The 23023-nt window shown below is 47.0% G+C and overlaps 1 protein-coding gene across 2 annotated transcripts in view; it reads right to left on the bottom strand.

The window, feature by feature from the left end:
* Positions 1–23023, bottom strand: part of CNTNAP1 (contactin associated protein 1) — a 412393-nt gene that overhangs the window by 183320 nt on the left and 206050 nt on the right. The window contains exons 19-20 of one of the 2 annotated variants that reach the window (XR_004536808.1): positions 9982–10209; positions 1563–1686 (exon numbers count right to left, since the gene is read on the bottom strand). Coding sequence is in view for 1 of the 2 variants with exons in the window: in XM_033918597.1 (XP_033774488.1) it covers positions 1563–1690; positions 9982–10209 (356 nt within the window). In the remaining variant the exon portion in view is untranslated. Of the gene's footprint in view, positions 1–1562; positions 1691–9981; positions 10210–23023 lie in introns of both variants that reach the window. The other variant, XM_033918597.1, reaches the window with a different exon arrangement.

The raw sequence follows: 23023 nt of genomic DNA, 5'->3' as shown, positions 1-23023 counted from the left end.
GATCCTCAAACAGACCCGTCCAAGCTCTGTCTAGCACAAAAGGAGAACTCAGGAGTCCAAAACAAATTCCAACAGTACTAAGAGGGGAGTTGAATTAGTCTTACCTCCTGCTGCTGGAGACTGAGATAGACTGGATTGCTAGGGGGGAGTCTGTCCTAATATACAAGTTTTGTTCTCAGTCTCCACCTGCTGGTAGCAGTGAGGTATCTTACCCATTCATAAGGACTATACCGATCTAACAGGTGATATAGAATGTGGCTTCTAATGCAGCGTTTTTTAAGAGTTGAGCAACATGCGCAAGTCTCAATGTGGTGTTCAGGGCCAAAGCACTATATACACCAGCTATGAGGGTTGGTGAAAGAAATGGTGCACTGGCACCTGCTGCACTTTTTAAAGCCGATTAACGGATGGGACATGGAAGGAAAAACTGCCTCAGCCAAATTGAAAGGCGAAGACTGAGGTGAAAAAGAAGGCCCTACCATTGAAGAAACACCCGAAGGCAAAAACAAGAAGAATCCAGTAGCGGACGACCTAGCAAAATTCTTCAACGAAAAGGTTGCTACTGTAAGAAGCTCTTTTCCATCAGCAGTCACTTACAATTCTCTGGTGCCCAATGACACTAACCCTATCCCAGTAGACAGATCCTGGACAGTCTTTGAGCAGGTATCCGAAGTTCAGGTCTCTAAACTGTACCACAAATTAAGATCCTGCAAATGTGCCCTGGACCCGTTCCCTTCCTACCTTTACGAAAAAATTTCCACGCAGGCTATTTCATCTCTCACCAGACTTATCAACTCAGCCTTATTATCTGGCCTATTTTCCGTACAAATGGGACACACTGCCCTGACCCCACTACTGAAAAAAGCTGATCTAGACCCATCCTCCCCTTCCAGCTATCGTCCTATAGCAAATATTCCTCTCCTGACCAAAATGTTCGAGGCTATTATATCCACTCAGCTCTCATCTTACTAAGAACTGAGGAGGCGCACGCATATGTCGGGCAGGAAGGCACTCGTGCTTGCGCGGTACGGTCCGTCACTAACTTTCTAAAGTTCTTAAAGTGCACGTACACTTTAGCATCTGTCCATAACGGGGCTCCGTGGATGACTTCACCCACAAGAATATGCTGCCTGCTTGTCCTGGGATAAGCCAACTTATACTATTATTCTATAATAATAATTTAATAATAATTTAATTCTTATATACCGCCAGACCAAAATGGTTCTAGGCGGTTCACAACAAATGAAGCTGGTACATAATGCAATTGGTGCTCAGCATACACTAAAGCATCAAATTTGAGCCACCAAATTATAGAATTGCCCCCTACCCTTGAAAACAGGATATAAAAACCCCCCAAGCAAAACAATAATTAAAAGACAACTTGGGTTTGTTTTAAAGATCAGGCAAAATTTACAGCTAAAAAAAAAGTAAACAAAACCAGCATTTTGGGACTTCTATTCCAATTTTTTAAATGTGGGTGAGAAATGCACTAGAAAGACACGTTTCATGATATTTGACTGTGGGCTCTGGAACATTTTCAGTTCTTCTGCGTACACTCTTACCTGCATGTAGAGGGTTCTGTAGACTCGAGTAATGTTCACACTATGAGGCTTCCCGTCAGTTAGATTTCTGTCACTTAATGTGAAGATGTATGGACTGGTTCCAAGCTGATATCGTAGCTGCAAGCTGCCTGAAGTACAAAACAAACTAGTTTTTGGAGAAATGGCATTGAGCAGGATCAGGGCAACATATTGGGCTGGATTCAGTAAATGGCACCCAAAATTAAGCACTGGGAAAAATTAATGCTAAATGCTATTTTAAACATTGCCTCATTGTATGTTAACCTCTCTTCTCCGCTTCGAACTTAGGGTATAGCGGTATATAAAAAATAAAATTATTATTATTATTATTCTCCCTTCATTTCTTTATTTATATTTTAAATCACTTAGATATTCCGTTATTTGCGATTATCAAATAAAGTTCAAAATGTGTCATGCAGAAGATGTGGTTATTCACACCCTTCCTCTTGCACCCAGTGTCACAAGCCAAAACTTACTGAAGTTCAAAGGCAGTGGCGTATGAATAAAAAAGTTACCACTTCCTAAGATGTTAGTTTAGACCTGGAGTTTACCTTGCCTCAAAAAAGGGGTGTAGAACTTTAGAAGCGAAGACAAAGCAGGGAGGGGAAAGAGAAGAGAGGCTAACAGAAACTACAACCACAGAAGATTTGGATGAGCCATAGAAGTTTGACACTAACACTTTAGTTTACTTTATGTACAATGGTTATTTAGAAACACCCATTAAAGCAATGTTACTTACCGTAACAGTTGTTATCCAGGGACAGCAGGCAGCTATTCTCACTAGTGGGTGATGTCATCCGACAGAGCCCCGATACGGACATCTTGAAAGCATGTCTTGCTTGAAGAAACTTAGAAGTTTCGAGATGCCCGCACCGCGCATGCGCCAGTGCCTTCCCGCCCGATGTACCGGGCGTGTCTCCTCAGTTCAGGTAGCTAGCCTGAGAAGCCAACCCAGGGGAGGTGGGTGGGACGTGAGAATAGCTGCCTGCTGTCCCTGGATAACAACTGTTACGGTAAGTAACATTGCTTTATCCCAGGACAAGCAGGCAGGTATTCTCACTAGTGGGTGACCTCCAAGCTAACCCCAATGGGATGGAGGGAGAGTTGGCAACTTAAGAAAACAAATTTTGTAATACAGTTTGGCCAAACTGTCCATCCCGTCTGGAGAAAGTATCCAGACAATAATGAGAGGTGAAGGTATGAACCGAGGACCAAGTGGCAGCCTTACAAATCTCCTCAATCGGTGTCGATCTGAGGAAGGCTACAGAGGCTGCCATTGCTCTGACCTTGTGGGCTGTGACCTTACAGGGAAGGGATAATCCAGCCTGGGCATAGCAGGAAGAGATACAAGCCGCCATCCAGTTAGAGATGGTGCGCTTCGATACAGGTCGTCCCAACTTGTTTGGATCAAAGGAGACGAAAAGTTGAGGTGCAGTTCTGTGTGGCTTTGTGCGATCCAAGTAGAAAGCCAGAGCACGTTTACAGTCCAGAGTGTGCAAAGCAGATTCCCCAGGATGAGAATGAGGCTTTGGAAAAAACACTGGAAGCACGATGGATTGATTGATGTGAAATTCAGAGACCACTTTAGGTAAGAATTTTGGATGAGTACGGAGAACCACCTTGTCATGATGGAATACAGTGAAGGGTGGATCTGCCACTAGGGCCTGAAGCTCACTGACTCGGCGAGCTGACGTGAGGGCCACCAGGAAAACCACCTTCCAGGTGAGATACTTAAGGGGAGCCGTTTTGAGAGGTTCAAATGGAGGCTTCATAAGATGAGACAGGACAACATTGAGATCCCAAACCACAGGAGGAGGTTTGATAGGAGGATTGACATGAAAAAGTCCTTTCATAAATTTGGAAACCACAGGATGAGCAGACAAAGGTTTCCCCTGTAGAGGCTGATGGAAAGCCGCAATAGCACTCAGGTGGACTCGTATAGAAGTAGACTTGAGACCAGACTGGGACAGGTGTAGAAGATAGTCCAATACAGACGATAGAGAAGCTTTCTGAGGTTCTGTAGCATTGGAAATACACCAGGTCGAGAATCTCGTCCATTTTTGGGAATAGCATTGTCGAGTAGCAGGCTTCCTGGAAGCCTCCAAGACCTCCCTCACAGCCTGAGAGAACTGGTGAGGGGTTATGTTGAAAGGAACCAAGCTGTCAGGTGGAGAGACCTTGATGTTGAGTAAGCAGTGAAGGAAACACTGGAAGAAGGATTGGTTCCCTGCTGCTGAGTTGAAGTAGAAGGGAGAACCAAGGTTGTCTGGGCCACCGAGGAGCAATCAGGATCATGGTGGCACGGTCTGATCTTAACTTGACCAGAGTCTTCTGAATGAGAGGAAAAGGAGGAAACGCATAAAGGAAGCGATTCCCCCACTCCAGTAGAAAGGCGTCTGCCTCGAGGCGGAGAGGAGTGTAGATCCTGGAGCAAAACTGAGGCAGCTTGAAGTTGTGGGGGGCTGCAAAGAGGTCTATCTGAGGTGTCCCCCATTGTGCAAATATCTGATGAAGGGGTTTGGAATTGAGCGTCCATTCGTGAGGTTGGAGAAGACGGCTTAATTTGTCTGCCAAGACATTGTCCTTCCCCTGAATGTAGACAGCCCTGAGGAAGGTGTTGTGGCGGACCGCCCAATCCCAGACTCGAAGAGCTTCCTGGCAAAGGGAGGCCGAGCCCGTGCCTCCTTGCTTGTTTACATAATACATGGCGACCTGATTGTCGGTGCGAATTAGGACCACCATGTCGTGAAGGAGATGTTGAAAAGCCTGAAGAGCATTGAAGATGGCTCTGAGCTCCAGAAGATTGATTTGATGGAGTCGTTCCGCACTGGTCCAGAACCCCTGAGTGCGAAGACCATCCAGATGAGCTCCCCATGCATAGTTCGATGAATCGGTCGTGAGAACCTTCTGGTGGGGAGGAGAGTGAAACAGCAAACCTCTGGATAGATTCGAAGAGGTAATCCACCAAAGAAGAGACTGCCGTAGAGCAGGAGTGACTACAATGTGTCAGGACAATGGGTCGGAGACCTGAGTCCACTGAGATGCCAAGGTCCATTGAGGAATTCTGAGATGTAGTCTGGCAAAAGGCGTCACATGAACTGTGGATGCCATGTGACCCAAGAGGACCATCATGTGTCTCGCTGAGATGGACGGGCGAGAAGACACTGACTGGCAGAGTAGAAGAAGAGCGTCCATGCGCTGAGGAGGGAGGAACGCTCGAAGTTGGATGGTATCCAGGACCGCCCCGATGAAGGGGAGAGTCTGGGTGGGCTGAAGATGTGACTTGGGAAAGTTGATCTCGAAGCCCAAGCTCTGCAGAAAACAAATCGTGGTCAAGGTCGCCGAAATGACCTCTGGGGCCGACGGGGCCTTGATGAGCCAGTCGTCGAGGTATGGAAACACCTGAAGACCCATGTTCCGGAGTGCAGCGGCCACCACCACCAGACACTTCGTGAAGACTCTGGGCGAAGAGGAAAGGCCAAATGGGAGCACTCGATACTGCAGATGTAGATGTCCCACCCGAAATCTGAGGAACTTGCGGGAGGCCGGATGAATCGGGATGTGAGTGTAGGCCTCCTTGAGGTCCAGAGAGCATAACCAATCGTTCTGCTCGAGTAGGGGGTAGAGAGAGGCAAGGGTCAGCATGCGGAACCGCTCCTTGACCAAAAACTTGTTGAGGACTCGAAGGTCCAAAATGGGACGCAGATCGCCCGTCTTCTTCGGAACCAAGAAATACCGGGAGTAGAACCCCCGGTTTTGCTGATCTACTGGCACCGGCTCGACGGCTCGAAGCCGAAGCAGAGCCTGCGCCTCCTGTAGAAGAAGAGCGGACTGCATCGAGTTGGAAGGATACTCTCTTGGAGGGTGGTCCGGGGGGACCCGTTGGAAATGAAGAGAGTATCCCTCTCTTACGATGGTAAGGACCCAAAGGTCCGAGGTGATCGACTCCCATTGATGATAAAAATGGTGGAGTCGACCCCCGATGGGAAAAACAAGGGAAGACAGAACGTCGGTTATGCTCCCTGGAAGAGAGTCAAAAGGGCTGAGTGGCCTTGGGTGCAGCCGGCATCTGAGGCTTCTGCTGAGACTTCTGTGGAGGCTGCCTCTTCGCAGGCTGTCTCGCTAGGGGAGCCTGTCTTGGTTGATAACGCCTCTGGTAGATTTGAGGCGGTCTAGATGGACGAGACTGTTGAGGCTTAGGCTTAGGACGCAGAATGGATTGAAAAGACTTCTCGTGGTCCGAAAGCTTTTTAGTGACAGTCTCGATAGACTCATCGAATAGATCCGCTCCCGCACAAGGCACATTAGCCAATCTGTCTTGGAGGTTCGGATCCATATCAATAGTGCGAAGCCAGGCCAGGCGACGCATGGCGACTGAGCAGGCCGCAGCACGTGCCGAGAGCTCGAAGGCATCGTAGGAGGATTGCATCAGCTGCAGCCGCAACTGGGACAGGGTTGCCACCACCTCCTCAAACTGGAAACGAGCTTCAGCATCGATGAAAGGGACGAACTTGCGGAGGACCGGCAAGAAGAAATCCAAATAAGAAGAGAAGAAGAAATTGTAATTGAGCACTCGAGTCGCCATCATCGAATTTTGGTAAACTCGTCTACCAAACTTGTCCATCGTTCTCCCCTCCCTGCCCGGAGGCACAGAAGCATAGACCTGGGAAGGGTGAGAACGCTTGAGAGAAGACTCGACCAGCAGAGACTGATGAGAAAGTTGAGCTCCCTCAAACCCCTTGTGGTGAACGATGCGGTATCGAGCATCCAGCTTGCTGGGAACCGCAGGGATAGAATACGGTGTCTCAAAACAGCGCATGAAAGTCTGGTCCAGCAATTTATGCAAAGGAAGCCGAAGAGTCTCCGCCGGAGGGTGAGGCAAATGCATCGTATCCAAATACTCTTTAGAATATTTAGATCCAGTATCCAAAGTCACATCTAAGTCATCCGCCATCTGTCGGAGAAAAGATGAGAAAGACAATTGGTCCGCCAAGGCCGGCCGCCGAGACGGACTAGACGAAGTGGAAGCCTCCGGGTCTAGGGAGAGCTGAGACCGGCATGGAGAATAAGAGGTAGATGGTTCCTCATACTCTGGTCCCTCCGGTTGGGAAACATCGGACGATGAGTATCCCAAACGTTGCATCTTTTTCTGTGGGGACACTTCCGAATGACGTGAGGAGTGTCGAGATGAATGACGAGAACGATGCCCCTCCCGGTGCCGGGATGGGGAGCGAGAACTTCTGTGCATCGCACGATCCCCCGAAGCCTCTAAGGAATGGATGGGGCTCGAAGCGGTGGATCGCAGAGGTGGCAAGGACGCGGACTCACGCAGCGCCACCCAAGTCTGGTATGGAGTGCGGAAGAACTCTTCCTGCGATGCAGTATGCCCAGGACTCCTGAATATCAGGGACTGTCCCAGCGCCCTGTTGCCTTGGAGGAGTAATGGGCTCTAAAGGTGGCATATCAGGAAGGGAAGCCCTCCTGGAGGCATCCGCCGCCCTCCGCCGATCCCCCTCGTCGAGCAGCGAGATCGAGCGGCGAGGGGGAGGGGGCGGACCGCCCTCAGGGACCGGTGCTCGTACTTCACCCTGAATGTTGGCGATAAGCCGAGGTCCCATAGTTTGCATAAGCTCGACAAACTGAGCTTCCAGCAGGGATCGAAGCGAAGCCGATATGGAGGGATCCGCACCGAAAGGGGGTCCTCCTGCACGGTCTTCGCGCTCCTTCGCGGCCAAGTGCTTCTGCTTAGTAGCTTTGGGCACCTTGATGACCACGGGAGGGACAGTGGAAGGCGGTACCTGAACCGAAGAGACAGAGGCAGGCGCCGCAGCGGAACTGGAAGCCGCAGCTGGTGTAAACGATGCTGGCTTCACGATGCCGGATGCGGAAGTCGTCGATGCAGGTTTCGAGCGAATCGGTGAAACCTCAGCAGATGTAGAAGCAGACAGATCCTTGGCAGTCTCCATCTTGAACATCGACTCCCAAAGTAAGCAACGCCGCTTAAACGAGCGCGCAGTGAGCGTGGAACAAGGCCTGCACGATTTCGGAACGTGGTCCGGACCAAGACACTGAAGGCAGCGTCGATGCGGGTCCGTCAACTAAATCGCACGCTGGCACTTGCTGCACTTTTTAAAACCGGTGATTGGCCGTGACATAGGCCGGAAAATCGACGCTGCAATGTCGAAAGAGGTAGGCCGCAGCCACGAGGCCGGGCCGGCCGAACCGCCAGAAGAAATAATTTTGAACTTTTTTTTTTTTTTTTTTTTTAAATAAAGTAAAGTAAAGTGAATTCAAAGAAATAAACCAAAACGCGGGTCAAAGAAGGCAAAGAAAAACTGAAATTCAGTCAGCGCAGATTGAAGATAACTTCTCAGCTCCGCGGAAAGAAAAGAACTGAGGAGACACGCCCGGTACATCGGGCGGGAAGGCACTGGCGCATGCGCGGTGCGGGCATCTCGAAACTTCTAAGTTTCTTCAAGCAAGACATGCTTTCAAGATGTCCGTATCGGGGCTCTGTCGGATGACATCACCCACTAGTGAGAATACCTGCCTGCTTGTCCTGGGATAAATCAAGGTTATGTACTAAGGGGCTCATTTTCAAAACAGAAAGACATCCAAAAAAGCAATATAAAGTGTCACCTGGACATTTTTCTTGCCGAACTGTCCAAGTCACCATTTTCGAAACCAACTTTCTAGATGTTTTGATAGGCTTTTTGTCTACAGTGCATCTAAATCTCTAGGAGGCATGTTATGGGTGGGCTTAGCACCTGGATGTTTTGCAGCAATAACTGAACTTTTTATAAAACATCCAGGGCACAATTTGGACTAGACCTGTTTTAAAAATGAATAAGAGCCAAAAAGGTGCCTAAACTGACCAGATGACCACTGGAGGGATGAAGGCATGGTTTCGCTACACTGCCCAGTGGTCACTGACCCCTCCTATCCCCCAAAGATCTGCATAAAACAGTACATATTTGTCTCTTATGACAGCTGCAGATAGAATGGCCAGTCCTACAACAGCAACCGGATATCTGGAGTAGCCTGGTGGTCAGCACAGTGAACTCCAGAGAAGGGGACCCAGGACTATATCCCACCCTAACTAATAACACACTTACATAAGAACATAAGCAATGCCTCCGCTGGGTCAGATCTGAGGTCCATCATGCCCAGCAGTCTGCTCACGCGGCGGCCCAACAGGTCCAGGACCTGTGCAGTATTCCTCTATTTATACCCCTCTATCCCCTTTTCCAGCAGGAAATTGTCCAATCCTTGTGAGCCCACCAAAACCTGCCAAAAACATTCTGTACCTACATCTAGGTAACACCTGTAGCCATAAGGGCTATTGGAGTGGTAGACACAGGTCCAGTAGGATTTGGAGGTGTTTTGGAGAGCACAGCATACAATTTAAGGGGGTTCTAGTGAGACGTGTAGGTACCCAGCACCATTTATGTGAAGTTCACAGTAGTGCTGGAATGTTTGTGTGGCTAGTCTAGTATAGATGGTGGCCCCACTTTAAGTGGCTTGGTTTTGGACATTTTTTGCATTTGGACATCTCTGTTAATTTTCTAATTTGGCTTTATTGTATCTATTTTATGTATTATTAGTATTGTACACTACCTAGTATAAGACATTTTTAATAAACTTGAAAAGATAGATACACTAAGGGCCATTAAAAAAAAAAAAAGAGAGAGACATTCTATTGTTTCGAAAATGTATATTTTCACTACTCCCAGGTCCAAACTTAGATGTTGTATCAAAAAAGCCCCTTCACTTCTATAAGTTACAACCTTGGGCATTCTACTGTACTATAACACCCCACACTGACCAGTCTAGGTTATTCCCCTATTTTCATCATCTAATTATGGAATTTAATATTTCATCATATAAAAGGGAATAAACATGGCATAATCCGGCACCTTATCTTGTAACAGAGACATTAGTTTATAACAAGGGTGTTTTCCTTTGATCATTCCAACTCTAAGAAGGAAGCTTTGATATATTGCTAGGATCCACAAATCTCCAAGAGCATGTTCTGCCATCAAACCAAATGCTTCAGACTTCTTCCCAATCACTGAATGCATGGGTCACCCATCTTTCCCTCTGACTTGCATACCTCATGCAAGCACTGGCAGTGGTATTAGACTCACAACACAGGCATGGTTAAGTGTAGCTTGTGCGAGGATCCTGTGGGCATACACTGTGTTGATATCCTGCTTCTAATATCATTGCCAGTATAAGAGGATTAAGCAAGTCGGCCAGGAAGAAACCTGCATTATAAGGACCACAAGACTGGATGGATGAGTGGTAGACAAAAAGAAGTGCTTTTATTTCACCCTTTCCCCAAGAAATAATGATACGTATATTGAGTAGTTTTCCTTGACTTTTAATGTACACATCTCACCATCTTCTTTGAGAAGGACTGCCAGGTAATCTTTGACAAAGGAACTGACATAGAGCAGCACAGCAGGGGCTATGGTAGTGCTGAAACTGAACTGAAGTTCTTCACTGGTTAGGTTGTACCCAGGCACTGGCATGATCTGAATGTTGGCCAGTTGTTTGAAAGCTTCCATAGTGGCAGACAAAATGTTAAAGCGAAGCCAAGTGCCAGCCTCAAAATACCCACCCACATCTGCGAGAAAATGAAAGCAAACAAGATCAGTCACAAGTAAAACTGACAAAACACCCAACATCATCAAAATAAAATTCCACGAGTCAACTTTATTACAAGCCTTGAGCGTGCGCTGTGAACATCTCAAAAGCATCATAGGCTGACCATGCAACATACTGTCTAGACCAGGGTATCATAAACTGTGTACCATGGCACACTAGTATGCCTTCTGAGACAATGGGCAGCAAGAGAGGCTCCGGCGCTTGTGTCAGCTGACTTGCTCCTACCGAGACTGACTTTTACGGTTCCGTATCTGCCGGGACTCCTGCCTTCCTCCTCTTCTCTCCACACCCCCTTTCTTCTCTCTAGCCTAGTGGCAGCTCTGTGTGTTTAGCCGTGGTTTCATCAGACAGCCTCGAGGAGTTTTGCTAAGCTGACCTAACAAAGGCCCCAAGCCTGCCTGATGAAACCGCAGCTAAGCACAAGAGCTGCCACCAGGCTAGAGAGAGGAGAGGGGATGCGGAGAGAAGACGAGGAAGCAGGAATCCCGGCAGATACGAGACAGTAAAAGTCAGTCCCGGCTAGGCTAGGGTACTGCTGGACAGGGGGAGGGGGGGGAGGAGGGATGGTTGAAGTCCGTTGTTCAGAGTGAGAGCCTAAAATGATGTAGCTCAGCTGATACTCTCTAGCAGAGTTGTTTTTAAACAGAACTGCAGTAGGAAGGGAAAAAGAACAAGAGGAAAAAAGGTGAGGGGTGGGGGTAGTAGGAAAGAAAGAAAGGAGGATTGTCCTTTGTTGGAATGTGCTGGTGGGGTTTTTAACGGCCTTTGTTGGTTTGGCTCTTTTAAGTATTTTAAATTTAAGTGGTAGCCTTTATTCTGTGCCAGGCTACCGAATGAGTGTTAATGTTTTTACTTCCGTTACTATGGGGGAAGCTGCTGAGGAAGAAATGAGAGCTGTTATCTCCTGGTCAGTAGAACTGGGACTAACTGTAGTTTACATCGTCCTTTATTCTTTGCTTTTTTTCTTTGCCTACCTGCAGCTTTTGTGCTACAACCAGAGAAGGATTAGTTACCAAACTATATTCATATTTCTATGTCTCCTGTGGGCATCCCTAAGGACTCATACTGAGTCAACTTGACTACTGCAACATCGCCTATCTAGCAATCTCACAAAAGAATATGAGACGTCTCCAAATAATGCAAAATGCTGCGGTCAGACTTATCTTCGGGCTGAAGAAATTCGACCACGTGACGCCCTACTATCGGCAGCTGCACTGGCTACCAACGGAAGCCCGAGTAAGGTTTAAATTTGCCTGCCTCTGCTTCAAAGTACTATACAGCCTTACCCCAAGTACATAACGGACCTTTTCTCATTTTCTAATAACAAACTCAAGAGAAACACACACTCAAAATTCATCTCCCCTCCAGTTAGAGGCTGCAAAATGAAAAAACACCAAGCAACCCTATGGGGCAAAGACCTAGACCAACTGCTTTCGCCCACTACTTACGGGGAATTTAGGAAACGCCTAAAAACATACCTGTTCCAGAAATACCTAAACAATTGACCCGCTCTCCCCTCCCTATCCCACCAGAACTTATAGCACTGTTATATATATATTCTGTTATCTTCATCTTATCGTAATTCTACTTTGCTATTTATTCCCAACAGGTCCTGTTGGACATTACCTACTAAAATGTACATCCTATATTTTTGCTCTGCAAATTGTATTGCTATACTATTGCCTCTTAAGGTCTCTGCTCTCTATATTTCCTCTGAATATCTGCTTATTGTATTTCGCTGAATGTCCAGCTCTCTTGATTTAAACCCCCTAGAAGTCGCAAGATTGTGGTGGTATAGAAGAATAAAGTTATTATTATTATTACCCATTTCTCATTTTATTTTTAAAAAAAAACTGTGCCCAAGTCAATGTCGACGCCTGTGAAGATTTGGCAACATCCATGGTAGCACTGAATAACTGCCCTTGTTGTATGCAACGGGCTTTAAGAGAGCGGGATTTTTAAACTTTAACAGTAAGAGCAACTCTATTTTGTGTTCAGGGCCTAAACACTGTAGACACTTTATGTTGGTCTGCAGCTGAAATAGACCACTGATATGTGACACACTTTTAAAAACCCATCAAAAATCTTGACATAGACGGAAAAAATTGCTTAATCGAAATTGAATTTAATTGTCAAGAAAAATAAAAATTTGCAAAAGTGGGAAGGCAAACTTAAGACTGAATGAAGTCCAGCCAAACAGTATTTCACTCTGCAAAAAAAGAACTGAGGTGCCGTGAGCCTCCGTGGGTGGGAAGGCAGTTGCTCATGTGTGGTGCGGGCAGTTGTTAAGTTTCTTAAAACTTGTCATTCACTTTTGTTACTCTCCGTGCTTGGCTCCATGGATGACGTCACCCATATGTGAGAATATGCTGCCTGCTTGTCCTAGGATAAACAAATTATTTAAATAGGAGTAAATGGTGTTGTAGCCCCACTAAATAGAAATAAAACAAAAGAAAAGAAGATGATATATTTCTATTAAACTAATGAACTAAAAATAATTTGATTAGCTTTTAAAGGCAATACCATCTTCTTCAGATCAGAAATGAGCAAATGTTGACAAATACAGAGAATGACACTGGAACAGAGTTTGTACACATCCCCAAAAGCTCAGTCTAATCCCATCTGCTCAAGCCTCAAACAGTTATGATTTTATATTTACATCTACTCCGAGTCCAGCATCCCCCTTTGTGTCCCTATCTGTTCTTTGTGGCCCTCCACCCTACCATGTCAACAGTCTCCCATCCTTCTCCTACTCAATATTTCCTTTCTTGTTTTCCATTATATTTCTCCCCATCCTAATTCATCATCTGACTATGCAGCCTGTGTCTGGCATCCCAGTCCACTGCACACTCACTCTTCCTCCTCTTGACAAGCATATTTGCTTTCTTTTCCACTGGCCCTCCTCGCACTAGCATCTGCATTCTTCTCCTATGGCTGATCCAGAATCACACCTGTCTTTTGCCCTCTATTTCCTCTGCCACTACTGCTTTCTACAATGTGCAGCAGTGGAACTAAAGCGGAGGGATGCCGTAGGACCTTCTATAATGAGGCACTGCTACACCCTCTTTTGTTTCTGGTGCCAGTCCCACCCCTTATGAAGTCACTTCCTGTTTTTGAGGGTAATATTGGCACTGGCAGAGTGTGGAGCAGTGAGGAATTTGGAACCATCCGAAGTATGGCACAGTTACCAGCTTCCTAGAAATCTAGAAGTAGTGTCTGAATATCTTGCATGCTCCCCATGACCCTTTCTCATGTCTCCCCCTGTCCCAGCATTTAAAATCATCAAAAGAGCCAGACATCTGCCTCCAGAGGACTCCTCTCACCCCATACTTAGCAAACTCTAAGGAAGGAAACCCCTCATTCGATTCTGACCCTTTATGATTTGGTTTGTGCTCTTTGACCCTTGTGTGCAAAGTTTGGGAATCCTTGCTGTGGATTAATATTAAACTTCTACAGTGCAAAAGAACAAAACAAAAGCAATGGAGATAGTGGAGACCCTTGTGGCACACCGGATGGATTGCTCCAGGTGTTTGAAAGCTCATAATTAAAACATACCTGTGTAAGTGCGGGATATAAGGAAGCCACGAAACCAGTTCAGCACCTCATCCCTGATACCAATGGCGTCTAGGCATTGCAGCAGTTTCTCGTGGTCTACTAGATCAAAGCAGAACTCATATCGAATTGCATAACCAGGGCATTAAGGCCCTTACTAAACAGTAGGCGCAGATTGTCTAAGATAGCCGCAATTACTGTCTCAGTACTGAATAACGGTCTAAAACCGGATTGAGTTTCATGTAGGAGAGAGAACTGATCAAGATAATCCATCAGTTGGATGTGTACCAATCCCTCCATTATTTTTACAATAAACGGAATGGATGTTACCGGTCTGTAGTTGGATATTAGGGCTGAAGATTCTTTTTGATTTTTTAGAATTGGGGTTATTATTATGTGACCATTATTAGAGAGAAACTTCCCAGTTTTTAGGTTGTGAGCCAAGTATTGCATCAGCGATAGTTTAAATTTTAAAGGTGCCGCTTTCATGATTTCTGGGGGGCATGAATCCAGAACGCAATAGGAATTAGAGTATTTGTTATATAGTCGGGTGTAATTATCCCACTCTAAATCTTGAAAGGAGCTCCAGATCATGTCTGCCGGTATATCATTTCCTTGGGTGAGAGCTATTTGATGATCACTAGGGTCGTTAGTTGAACAATGGATTCTAAGGTTTTTAATTTTTGAATCGAAGTACAGTGCTAAGTCATTTGCAGAGGGTAACTTAGTGTTGTGTGTGGATGTGGTGTAGTGAGCGGTGTCAAATAAATTTGTGATCAGGTTGAATAGCTCTTTTGTATTGATTCCTTGTGAGCCATTACAAGATGGAATTAATTTATAGGACAACACAACATATATCAATATCAGCCAATCTGGTTGAACAGTCTTAAAGTACTACATCAATGGCACTTATATCCTAGCAGCTACCGCCATTCTACCAAACTCATCTTCAAGTAGCCATAAAAGCTAATGTAAATAAGTGTGCTTTTAAAACTTTTTTTTTAAACTGCAAGAATGATGTACAAAACCTCAAATGTCCATGAAGAGCATTCATAACTGTGATCCCATAAACAAAAAAGCACAATTTCTAGTCACACAATGACAATACACTTTTCAAGCCAAGGCCCATCACCATCTTCTATTTGTTCATTCTCAATGATCTCCTTGAGCTCTACAACTGCCTTTTTAAAACATTTTTAAAAATTTATTCTGCATAGCTGTAGGATTATACCCCATGCTTGTCCAGCTCATAACTGAGAGAATGCATGTACACATTAAATAAATGTGGGGATAAAGGGGATCCTTATGAACCCTACATTGATCCATCAAGCAAGGTTTTCCCTTAACCCCCCATAACAGTGTGACATTGAAAGATTAAGTTTCTTACCTCTGCTAATCTTCCTTCTTGTAGAGCTTCTCGGGATGCTGAAAGGATGGGTTCTTGTATCTCTATTAGCTTCAGCTGCAGGGCAACTAAAAGATCCCTCCCATTTGGGCTACCTACCCGGGAGCTTCCTGTCTTGCTTCAGTTAGCAGAAAAGCCACAAAGACCTATGACAACAGGAAACAGAAGAAAAGAGAAAGAGGGCGCGGGAACTCCCGCTACCAGTTAAATGCTGCTCAATATCGTATTATACCAAAAACTACGGCCAACAATGGCCAACTGGAAACAAACAGAGAATGCAAACATCATAAACTGCAAAACCCAGGAAAATCTTAGAACAGGGACAGCCTGAAGATCAGAAGGGGCACCCCCCCCCCCCCCGGGAAACCCCCACCAACTCTTAAACCCAACAAAGGGGAATACGCATGAAATTTTTTTTTTTAATGTAGTGAGGCTAGTCAAAGACAGAAATCCAGCTTACCAGATACTGAAGAGGTGACCTGCGAATCTGACAAAAAAACAGAAGGGTGGGTGTTCAGCATCCCGAGAAGCTCTACAAGAAGGGAGATTAGCAGAGGTAAGAAACCTAATCTTTCATTCTTGTACAAGCTCTCGGGATGCTGAACGGATGGGAAGTATCAAAGCTGTTCTAAAACTCAGGGGAAGCCTGATGAGCCCGCCGCAAGAACAGAAACGCCAAAGACCGTATCACTGTAGCCGCCACATCAAGTCTGGAAAACCTGCAAAAGGTATGAAGGGAAGCCCAGGGGGCCTCCCAACAAATCTCCACAGGCGAGAACGCGTGAGATTCAGCCCACAAGGAAGCCATTCCTCATGAGAGGAAGCCTCCACCCCAAGGGGAGGCTTCTTCTGCACCACCACATAGGCTGTGGAATTAGCTGCTCGCATCTACGCGAAAGAGAAGACTCGGAAGCAGGCTTACCCCGACGCGCGGGGCCCACCAGGACAAACAGATGGGCCGACAGATGTAAGTCGGTAGTGGACCCAAGGTATTTCAAAAGACGGTGCCAGATAGCCAGAGACCGCAGAACATGGACCCCTAGATGTGGAATCCGAAGGAACAAAAGGCCGGCAACCGAACTCCCAGGTTTATGGTAAAAGAAGAAACCACTTTTGGAAGAAAAGAAGGCACAGTCCTCAAAATCACCGCCAACTCCGCGATGTGGAGAAAAGGATCTCTGCACGACAAAGCTGAAAGCTCTGATACTTGCTGTGCAGAAGTGACCGACACCAGGAAGACTGTCCTAATGGTAAGATCTTTCAGAGAAATCTCATCCAGGGGTTCATAGGGCGGACGAGTCAGGAAGCATAGGACCAAATTCAGGCTCCACAATGGCAAGGCCATCGTAATGGAGGCCCCAGCCTTCCTGCCTCCTGCAAGAACCGGACAACAGCCGGGTGAGAAGCTAGAGAACTCCTGAACGAAGAGGGACCCAAACAAAAGAGGCCCGCAAACTGAACACGTAGAGAGGAGACTGCCAGACCCTTCCTAAGGCCAGCCTGCAGGAAGTCCAGAACCGGAGCCACTGACGGAACCCAAAGAGTCCACCTGGAGCACCACACACCAAGCCGAAAACATACCCAGGCGTTCGCGTAGGCCGAGACCGGCGACTTCCGCTTGCATTGCAGGGGTGTGACAATAACCGCAGAGGACTAACCCCTTGCTGTCAAGGCTACCTGCTCAAGCGCCAGGCCGCAGGACCAAAGCGGTCCAGATCTTGAAGTGCAAACTGATCCTGCGTGAGGAACTGCTGATGGCATGGAAGACGCAGACCACTCCCGGAACTCAACCTCACGAGGTCTGCGAACCAGTCCGAAGCCACAAGGATCACCGGGCTCCTGTGCAAGGACACCCGGTACAAAACACGCCCTATCCTGGACCACATAAGCAGGACGCACAGAAGGTCCCCTGTGGTACAAGGTTGAACCAGAGTGTCGAGTCTGACGCCGCCGACCTCACCTCGATGGCTGAAGAATATGTCCACCTTCATGGTCACTAGGACGCCATCAGATCGAAGGAGCGAAAGCCAGCCCGGACAGGGACCATGCTCCCTGGTCCAGAGACTGACAACTGAGGAAGTCTTCCCGAACGCTATTGGCATGGCCCATGAGCCATGGATAAAGCCAAGAGATGATGCGCTACCCATGGAAAGAGCATCCGAGCCGCCAATCCCAGCAGGGGACTTTTCACGCCCCCTGACAGCAGACATAGGCAACAGCCATTGCATTGGCTGAGAACACACAGACAGCCGTCCTATGAAGATACACTTGGAACCATAGCAGAGCTAACCGATCGCTCGTAGCTCCAGCCGATCAATCGACCATCGGCTCTCTCTGATTCAGACCTGAACCAGGACAGACATGCAAACTGCTCCCCAACCGAAGAAACTCTTGACCTTAGTCAGGGTCACCCAATCCAAGACCCACAGAGGAAGACCTGTGGACAGAGTGACTGGGTTCAACCACAACAGCATACTGCTACGTACCGCTACCAATTCAGGCAGCAGCATCCCCAGTGCAGCTCTCAGGGGATTCCACCTTTACAGAAGAGAAAACTGAAGAGGACGCAGGTGAGCTCTCACCCACGGATGACATCCATGGTTGCCACCATGAGACGCAACACCTGCAGGTTCAGAATTCGGGATTCTTAAAGAAACGCCCGGTTCAGCCCTGTGTCGAACCGTATACCCAGGTACTCCAATACTTTGGTCGACACGAGGCGAACTTCTTCAGATAGATCACCCATCCGAGACGTTCCAGCCAAGACACCACTAGGCGAACCGCCAAGCGGCCCTGCTCCCACGAGGGAGCTCTGATCACCCAGAGATCGCAGAAGGACAGCCACCACCAACATGAACTAGGTAAAGGTTCAGGGCGCCGATGCCAAACGAAAGGGAGCATAGCCAACTGGAAATGCCTCCCTAGAACACGAAACCGCAGGAACCTGGGAAAATCGGGATGTGTAGATACCTTTCCATGAGATCAAAGGAAGCCAAAAACTCCTCAGGTGCCACCGCTGCAAACACAGCATGCACTGATACCAACCGAAAATGTGGAACTTGCAAGAATACATGCACCTCCATGAGGTCCAGAATTGGTCTGCAATCGACGGAGTCCTTCTTTGACACGACAACGTAAATCGAGTATCTCCAGAGCCCAAGTCACCTTCTGGAACCGGCTCCATAGCCGCCAGATCCAGCAACTGGCGCACCCAGTCCAGATTGGCCTCAGGAGAGGACATGAAGAAGACCGCCGCCGGCCGGAAGAAAAGCAGTCGAAGACCTTCCCTGAGTACCTCCAGAACCTACTGGTCTGAGGTTATCTTCAGCCATTCCAGAAAGAAGGCCGACAGCTGCCCCCGATCCGGGGAGGCCTCGCCAGAGCCCTGGTATCACAATTCTCTTTTGGAAGGCACCGAATGTCGAGAGTTGGGAGAATGCAGGCGCACTGTACCTCTAAGCGAGGCCTGTAGGAGGCTCCGAAATGCCGTCCCACCACAAAGGGTCCGGCGTACTGTGAGGTACTCCTGAAATGACGAAAATTCAGCCGTCCCGGCCCCCTGGGCGGACGAGAAGCAGGGTCAGGAAGTACCTGAGGCTAACGGTCCTGCACACTTGCCATAAGGTCATCCAAACCCTGGCTAAATAAGAGCAAACCTTTGAATGGCAGCTCGCTCAGAGCAGCCTTGAATGAAGAATCTCCCGACCACTGGTGAAGTCATAACAATTTCCTAGCACAAACTGAATAAGCTCCCAGTGTAGCAAAAAACGTCAAAATATGATAGAGGTTTAGTATGACATGCCCAGGCCACAAAGGAAGCAGCCGCTGAAGCTCGCACCCCCGTCGCAGCAGAATCAAAAAGGCACTGCAAGACAAAATCCAGCTTATGGTCCTAGACATCCGGCAGGACCACCCCTCCATCCGAGGGCAAGGAGATACGTTTGGGGACCTGAGCCACCGCCGAATCCATCCATGGCAGGACTAGGCGCATGGAAAATGCCGAAGCCATGGGATACAATTTAACCATGGCCCTAGCATACTTCAGGGGACCCTCAAGGGCCCCCCAACCTCCAAGAGCATTTCAGCCGAGTCCTCATGATCTGGAAATGCAGCGGAAAATGGGCACGTGGAACACATGATCAGACACTCCGCCTGAACTGCAGTCGGAACCAAAATTCTGTCCAAAATTCAGAGATAAAAATCAGGAAGGCAACTGGACTTAGCCTGCGCACCATCTGATACTCTCCCACATCGTGAGAATCAGCGTTCTGGGAATCTCCAAGATCCACTAGCTAGTCACGCAGCGGGACCTCCGACCTCCGTTGCAACAACAATGGCTTAGAAAGTGATGCAGGAACCATGACAGTAGCGGGAAGTTGCTGCTGATGTTCAGGCATACCAGCAAGGATCAGATTGGCATGCTGGAATCCAAAGGCTGTGCAGACTGCTGCACCGCAGTCTGAAAGGGAGACACAGGCATAGCCCGCTTTCTCATGAAAGCCTGAGACAACATATCCACAATGTCCGGCGGAAATTAGTCCTCGGCAGCCTGAGCCGATCAGCAGGACTCAGATTTGAACTTGTTGAAGATCGATGAGACTTTCCCTGGAACTGCACCTGCGTTTATGCAAAAACGCCCTCCTTGCACAATTGCGGCGTCCCGGACGCTGGAAACGCGACTCTGGCAGCAACAGAGGAAAGCAGGTCCTCTCCGGAGGAGGAAAGTGTGGAATACACACACTAGAAATGCCCCTGACGGGCCATGGTTCACAGAATATGCGGCTGCGCAACCGCAAACCATCCGCAAGATTTACAGTATGAGTCCTTGCCATCCTGTCCTGAGGTGGCCAACTGTGAAGTTTGGAGCAAAAACGAAGCTTCTAAGTCCAAAAAATATAGTTTTAAAAACTTTAAATAAAATCCAAGATGGCCACTGCAGGTGCCGATATTGACATAAAATTGGCCGTTAAAAATGCAGGAAAACACTAAAAACGGTGATTTTAGGATTTTACAGGTCAGGGGTACCAGGGCATGCAGGGAAACCCCCCAAAACCCCGATTTGAGGACCCCCCAAATTCGGCAAACTCTGTGACTCACAGACACCACTCTCAGACATGTGCTGCAATGCATTTCAATGGCAGCCAGCATTACACAGTGCAAGCATAGGGAGATCATACCTCAGGAGCTGATTACACTGGGATTTCAGATCTTCTGGCCGCCTCAACTTCCCTGCCACCTCAGATCACGACCATCAGGCCCCTCAGGGAAATCAGGGAAGACACGCGGCGCGGTTCCGATCCCAGCGTACCTCCTCGGAACCGCAGCAGCCTGCGCTCTACCCCTTTGTGGACGAACCAGGGAAGAGATGGCTCCCAAACCTAGAAACCCGATTCAATCTGCAGGCTGTCCAGAGGTCTTACTGCAGTTTCAGGCTTACAGAGCACCCTCCAGAAGCAGACAAACGTTAACATGTTTGTGATCTCCCGCCGAAAGATCACTTGCACGGAGTTGATCCGCAGCACGTGGGCAAACCCGCAAAAAAAAAAAAAATCAAAATAAGATTAGAAAGTGAAAACAAATCACGAGCAGAATTAACTGTTAAACCAAGCAGTGAAGCTGCTGGAACAAACTGAAGCAAGACAGGAAGCTCCCAGGCAGGTAGCCTAAAGGAGAGGGATCTTTTAGTTGTCCTGCAGCTGAAGCTAATAGAGATACAAGAACCATCCGTTCATCATCCCGAGAGCTTGTACAAGAACAAAAATCCCTGGAACCAGTTATAAGCAGGTCCAGAAATCCTAATACTATCTAAAATAAGCAGAAGTCAAAGGAACACAATAAATCTAATTGTAAAACTGGTGCCTTTATGCATTCACTCAGTAATGATGAAATATTTATTTTAAAATTTCTATTCTGCTTAAAACCTAAGCAGATTACATTAAAATCTCTTTACATATAACATTGAAAGCAACATGTCAGCTATCACATCTATCTTTTGCTATTAGACTATCTAATTATACACATCCTATCTAGAAAAGTATTCCATATTAGATTAAATGCATGTACAAATAAATGAGTTTTCAATTCCTTCCTAAAAGATTTCAAGTCCTTGTTGAGTCTCAAGCATAAGACCATAAGAATAGCCTTACTGGGTCAGATCAATGGTCCATCAAGCCCAGTAGCCCGTTCTCAGGGTGGCCAAACTAGGTCCCTAGTACCTGGCCAAAACTCAAGGAATGGATGCACTAAAACACCCAGAGATCGCAGAAGGACAGCCACCACCAACATGAACTAGGTAAAGGTTCAGGGCGCCGATGCCAAATGAAAGGGAGCATAGCCAACTGGAAATGCCTCCCTAGAACACGAAACCGCAGGAATCTGGGAAAATCGGGATGTGTAGATACCCTTCCATGAGATCAAAGGAAGCCAAAAACTCCTCGGGTGCCACCGCTGCAAACACAGCATGCACTGATACCAACCGAAAATGTGGAACTTGCAAGAATACATACACCTCCATGAGGTCCAGAATTGGTCTGCAATCGACGGAGTCCTTCTTTGACACGACAACGTAAATCGAGTATCTCCAGAGCCCAAGTCACCTTCTGGAACCGGCTCCATAGCCGCCAGATCCAGCAACTGGCGCACCCAGTCCAGATTGGCCTCAGGAGAGGACATGAAGAAGACCGCCACCAGCCGGAAGAAAAGCAGTCGAAGACCTTCCCTGAGTACTTCCAGAACCTACTGGTCTGAGGTTATCTTCAGCCATTCCAGAAAGAAGGCCGACAGCTGCCCCCCGATCCGGGGAGGCCTCGCCAGAGCCCTGGTGTCACAATTCTCTTTTGGAAGGCACCGAATGTCGAGAGTTGGGAGAATGCAGGCGCACTGTACCTCTAAGCGAGGCCTGTAGGAGTAGCAATATTTCATGCTATCGATCCAGGGCAAGCAGAGGCTTCCCCTGTCTTAATAACAGACCATGGACTTTTCCTCCAGGAACTTGTCCAAACCTTTCTTAAAACCAGCTACGCTATCTCACTCTTACCACATCCTCTGGCAACGCATTTTAGAGCTTAACTATTCTCTGAGTGAAAAAAATTTCTTCCTATTGGTTTTAAAAGTATTTCCCTGTAACTTCAAGTTATCCAACAAAGAACTCACTATTGTTTCCATACAAAAATAGGATCTACTTTAAAAAATTTAAAGTGACAATGCACTCGGTAGTGTCCGTACTGGGTTCCAAGGATGACATCATGTGAGAATATTATCCTTGCTTGTCCTCGGAGAAAATAATATGCAGTTTAAAGAATCATTCAGAGTAGTATCACTAATTGCATAAGCTAAGATTTCCAAAACTTGAGAACAATCAGAATCTATAATTGCAATGTACAAAAAATCTTTCAAGATAATAGTAACACCATCTCTTCACTTTTTTCTCTACATAACCCAATAATTTTATAGCCTATTTCCTTAATTGTAGGATTTTCCTCAGACATTAGCCATATTTCAATCAAAAAAAACAGCCAAGCTCATTCACCTCCAACCAATCTCTAAAATGCCCTGGATTGTTAGCATGGAATGTTGCTACTCCTTGGGTTTTGGCCAGGTACTAGTGACCTGGATTGGCCACTGTGAGAACGGGCTACTGGGTATGATGAACTGTTGGTCTGACCCAGTAAGGCTATTCATATGTTATGTTCTTATTGGAGCTTTATTACTGACACAAGGAATTGGAACTTATGAAGTACAGTAGAATCATTAAAAGATATTTCCATTGCTCATTTTAATATACTTTGTTAAATCTTACTTTTGCCTATTAAGCAAC

Source organism: Geotrypetes seraphini, chromosome 13 (genome assembly GCF_902459505.1).
Source record: "Geotrypetes seraphini chromosome 13, aGeoSer1.1, whole genome shotgun sequence".
In the NCBI taxonomy this organism is placed as follows: Eukaryota; Metazoa; Chordata; class Amphibia; order Gymnophiona; family Dermophiidae; genus Geotrypetes; species Geotrypetes seraphini.
The sequence above is the reverse complement of the archived record's forward strand: the minus strand, read 5'-3'. Positions and strand labels throughout refer to the sequence as shown.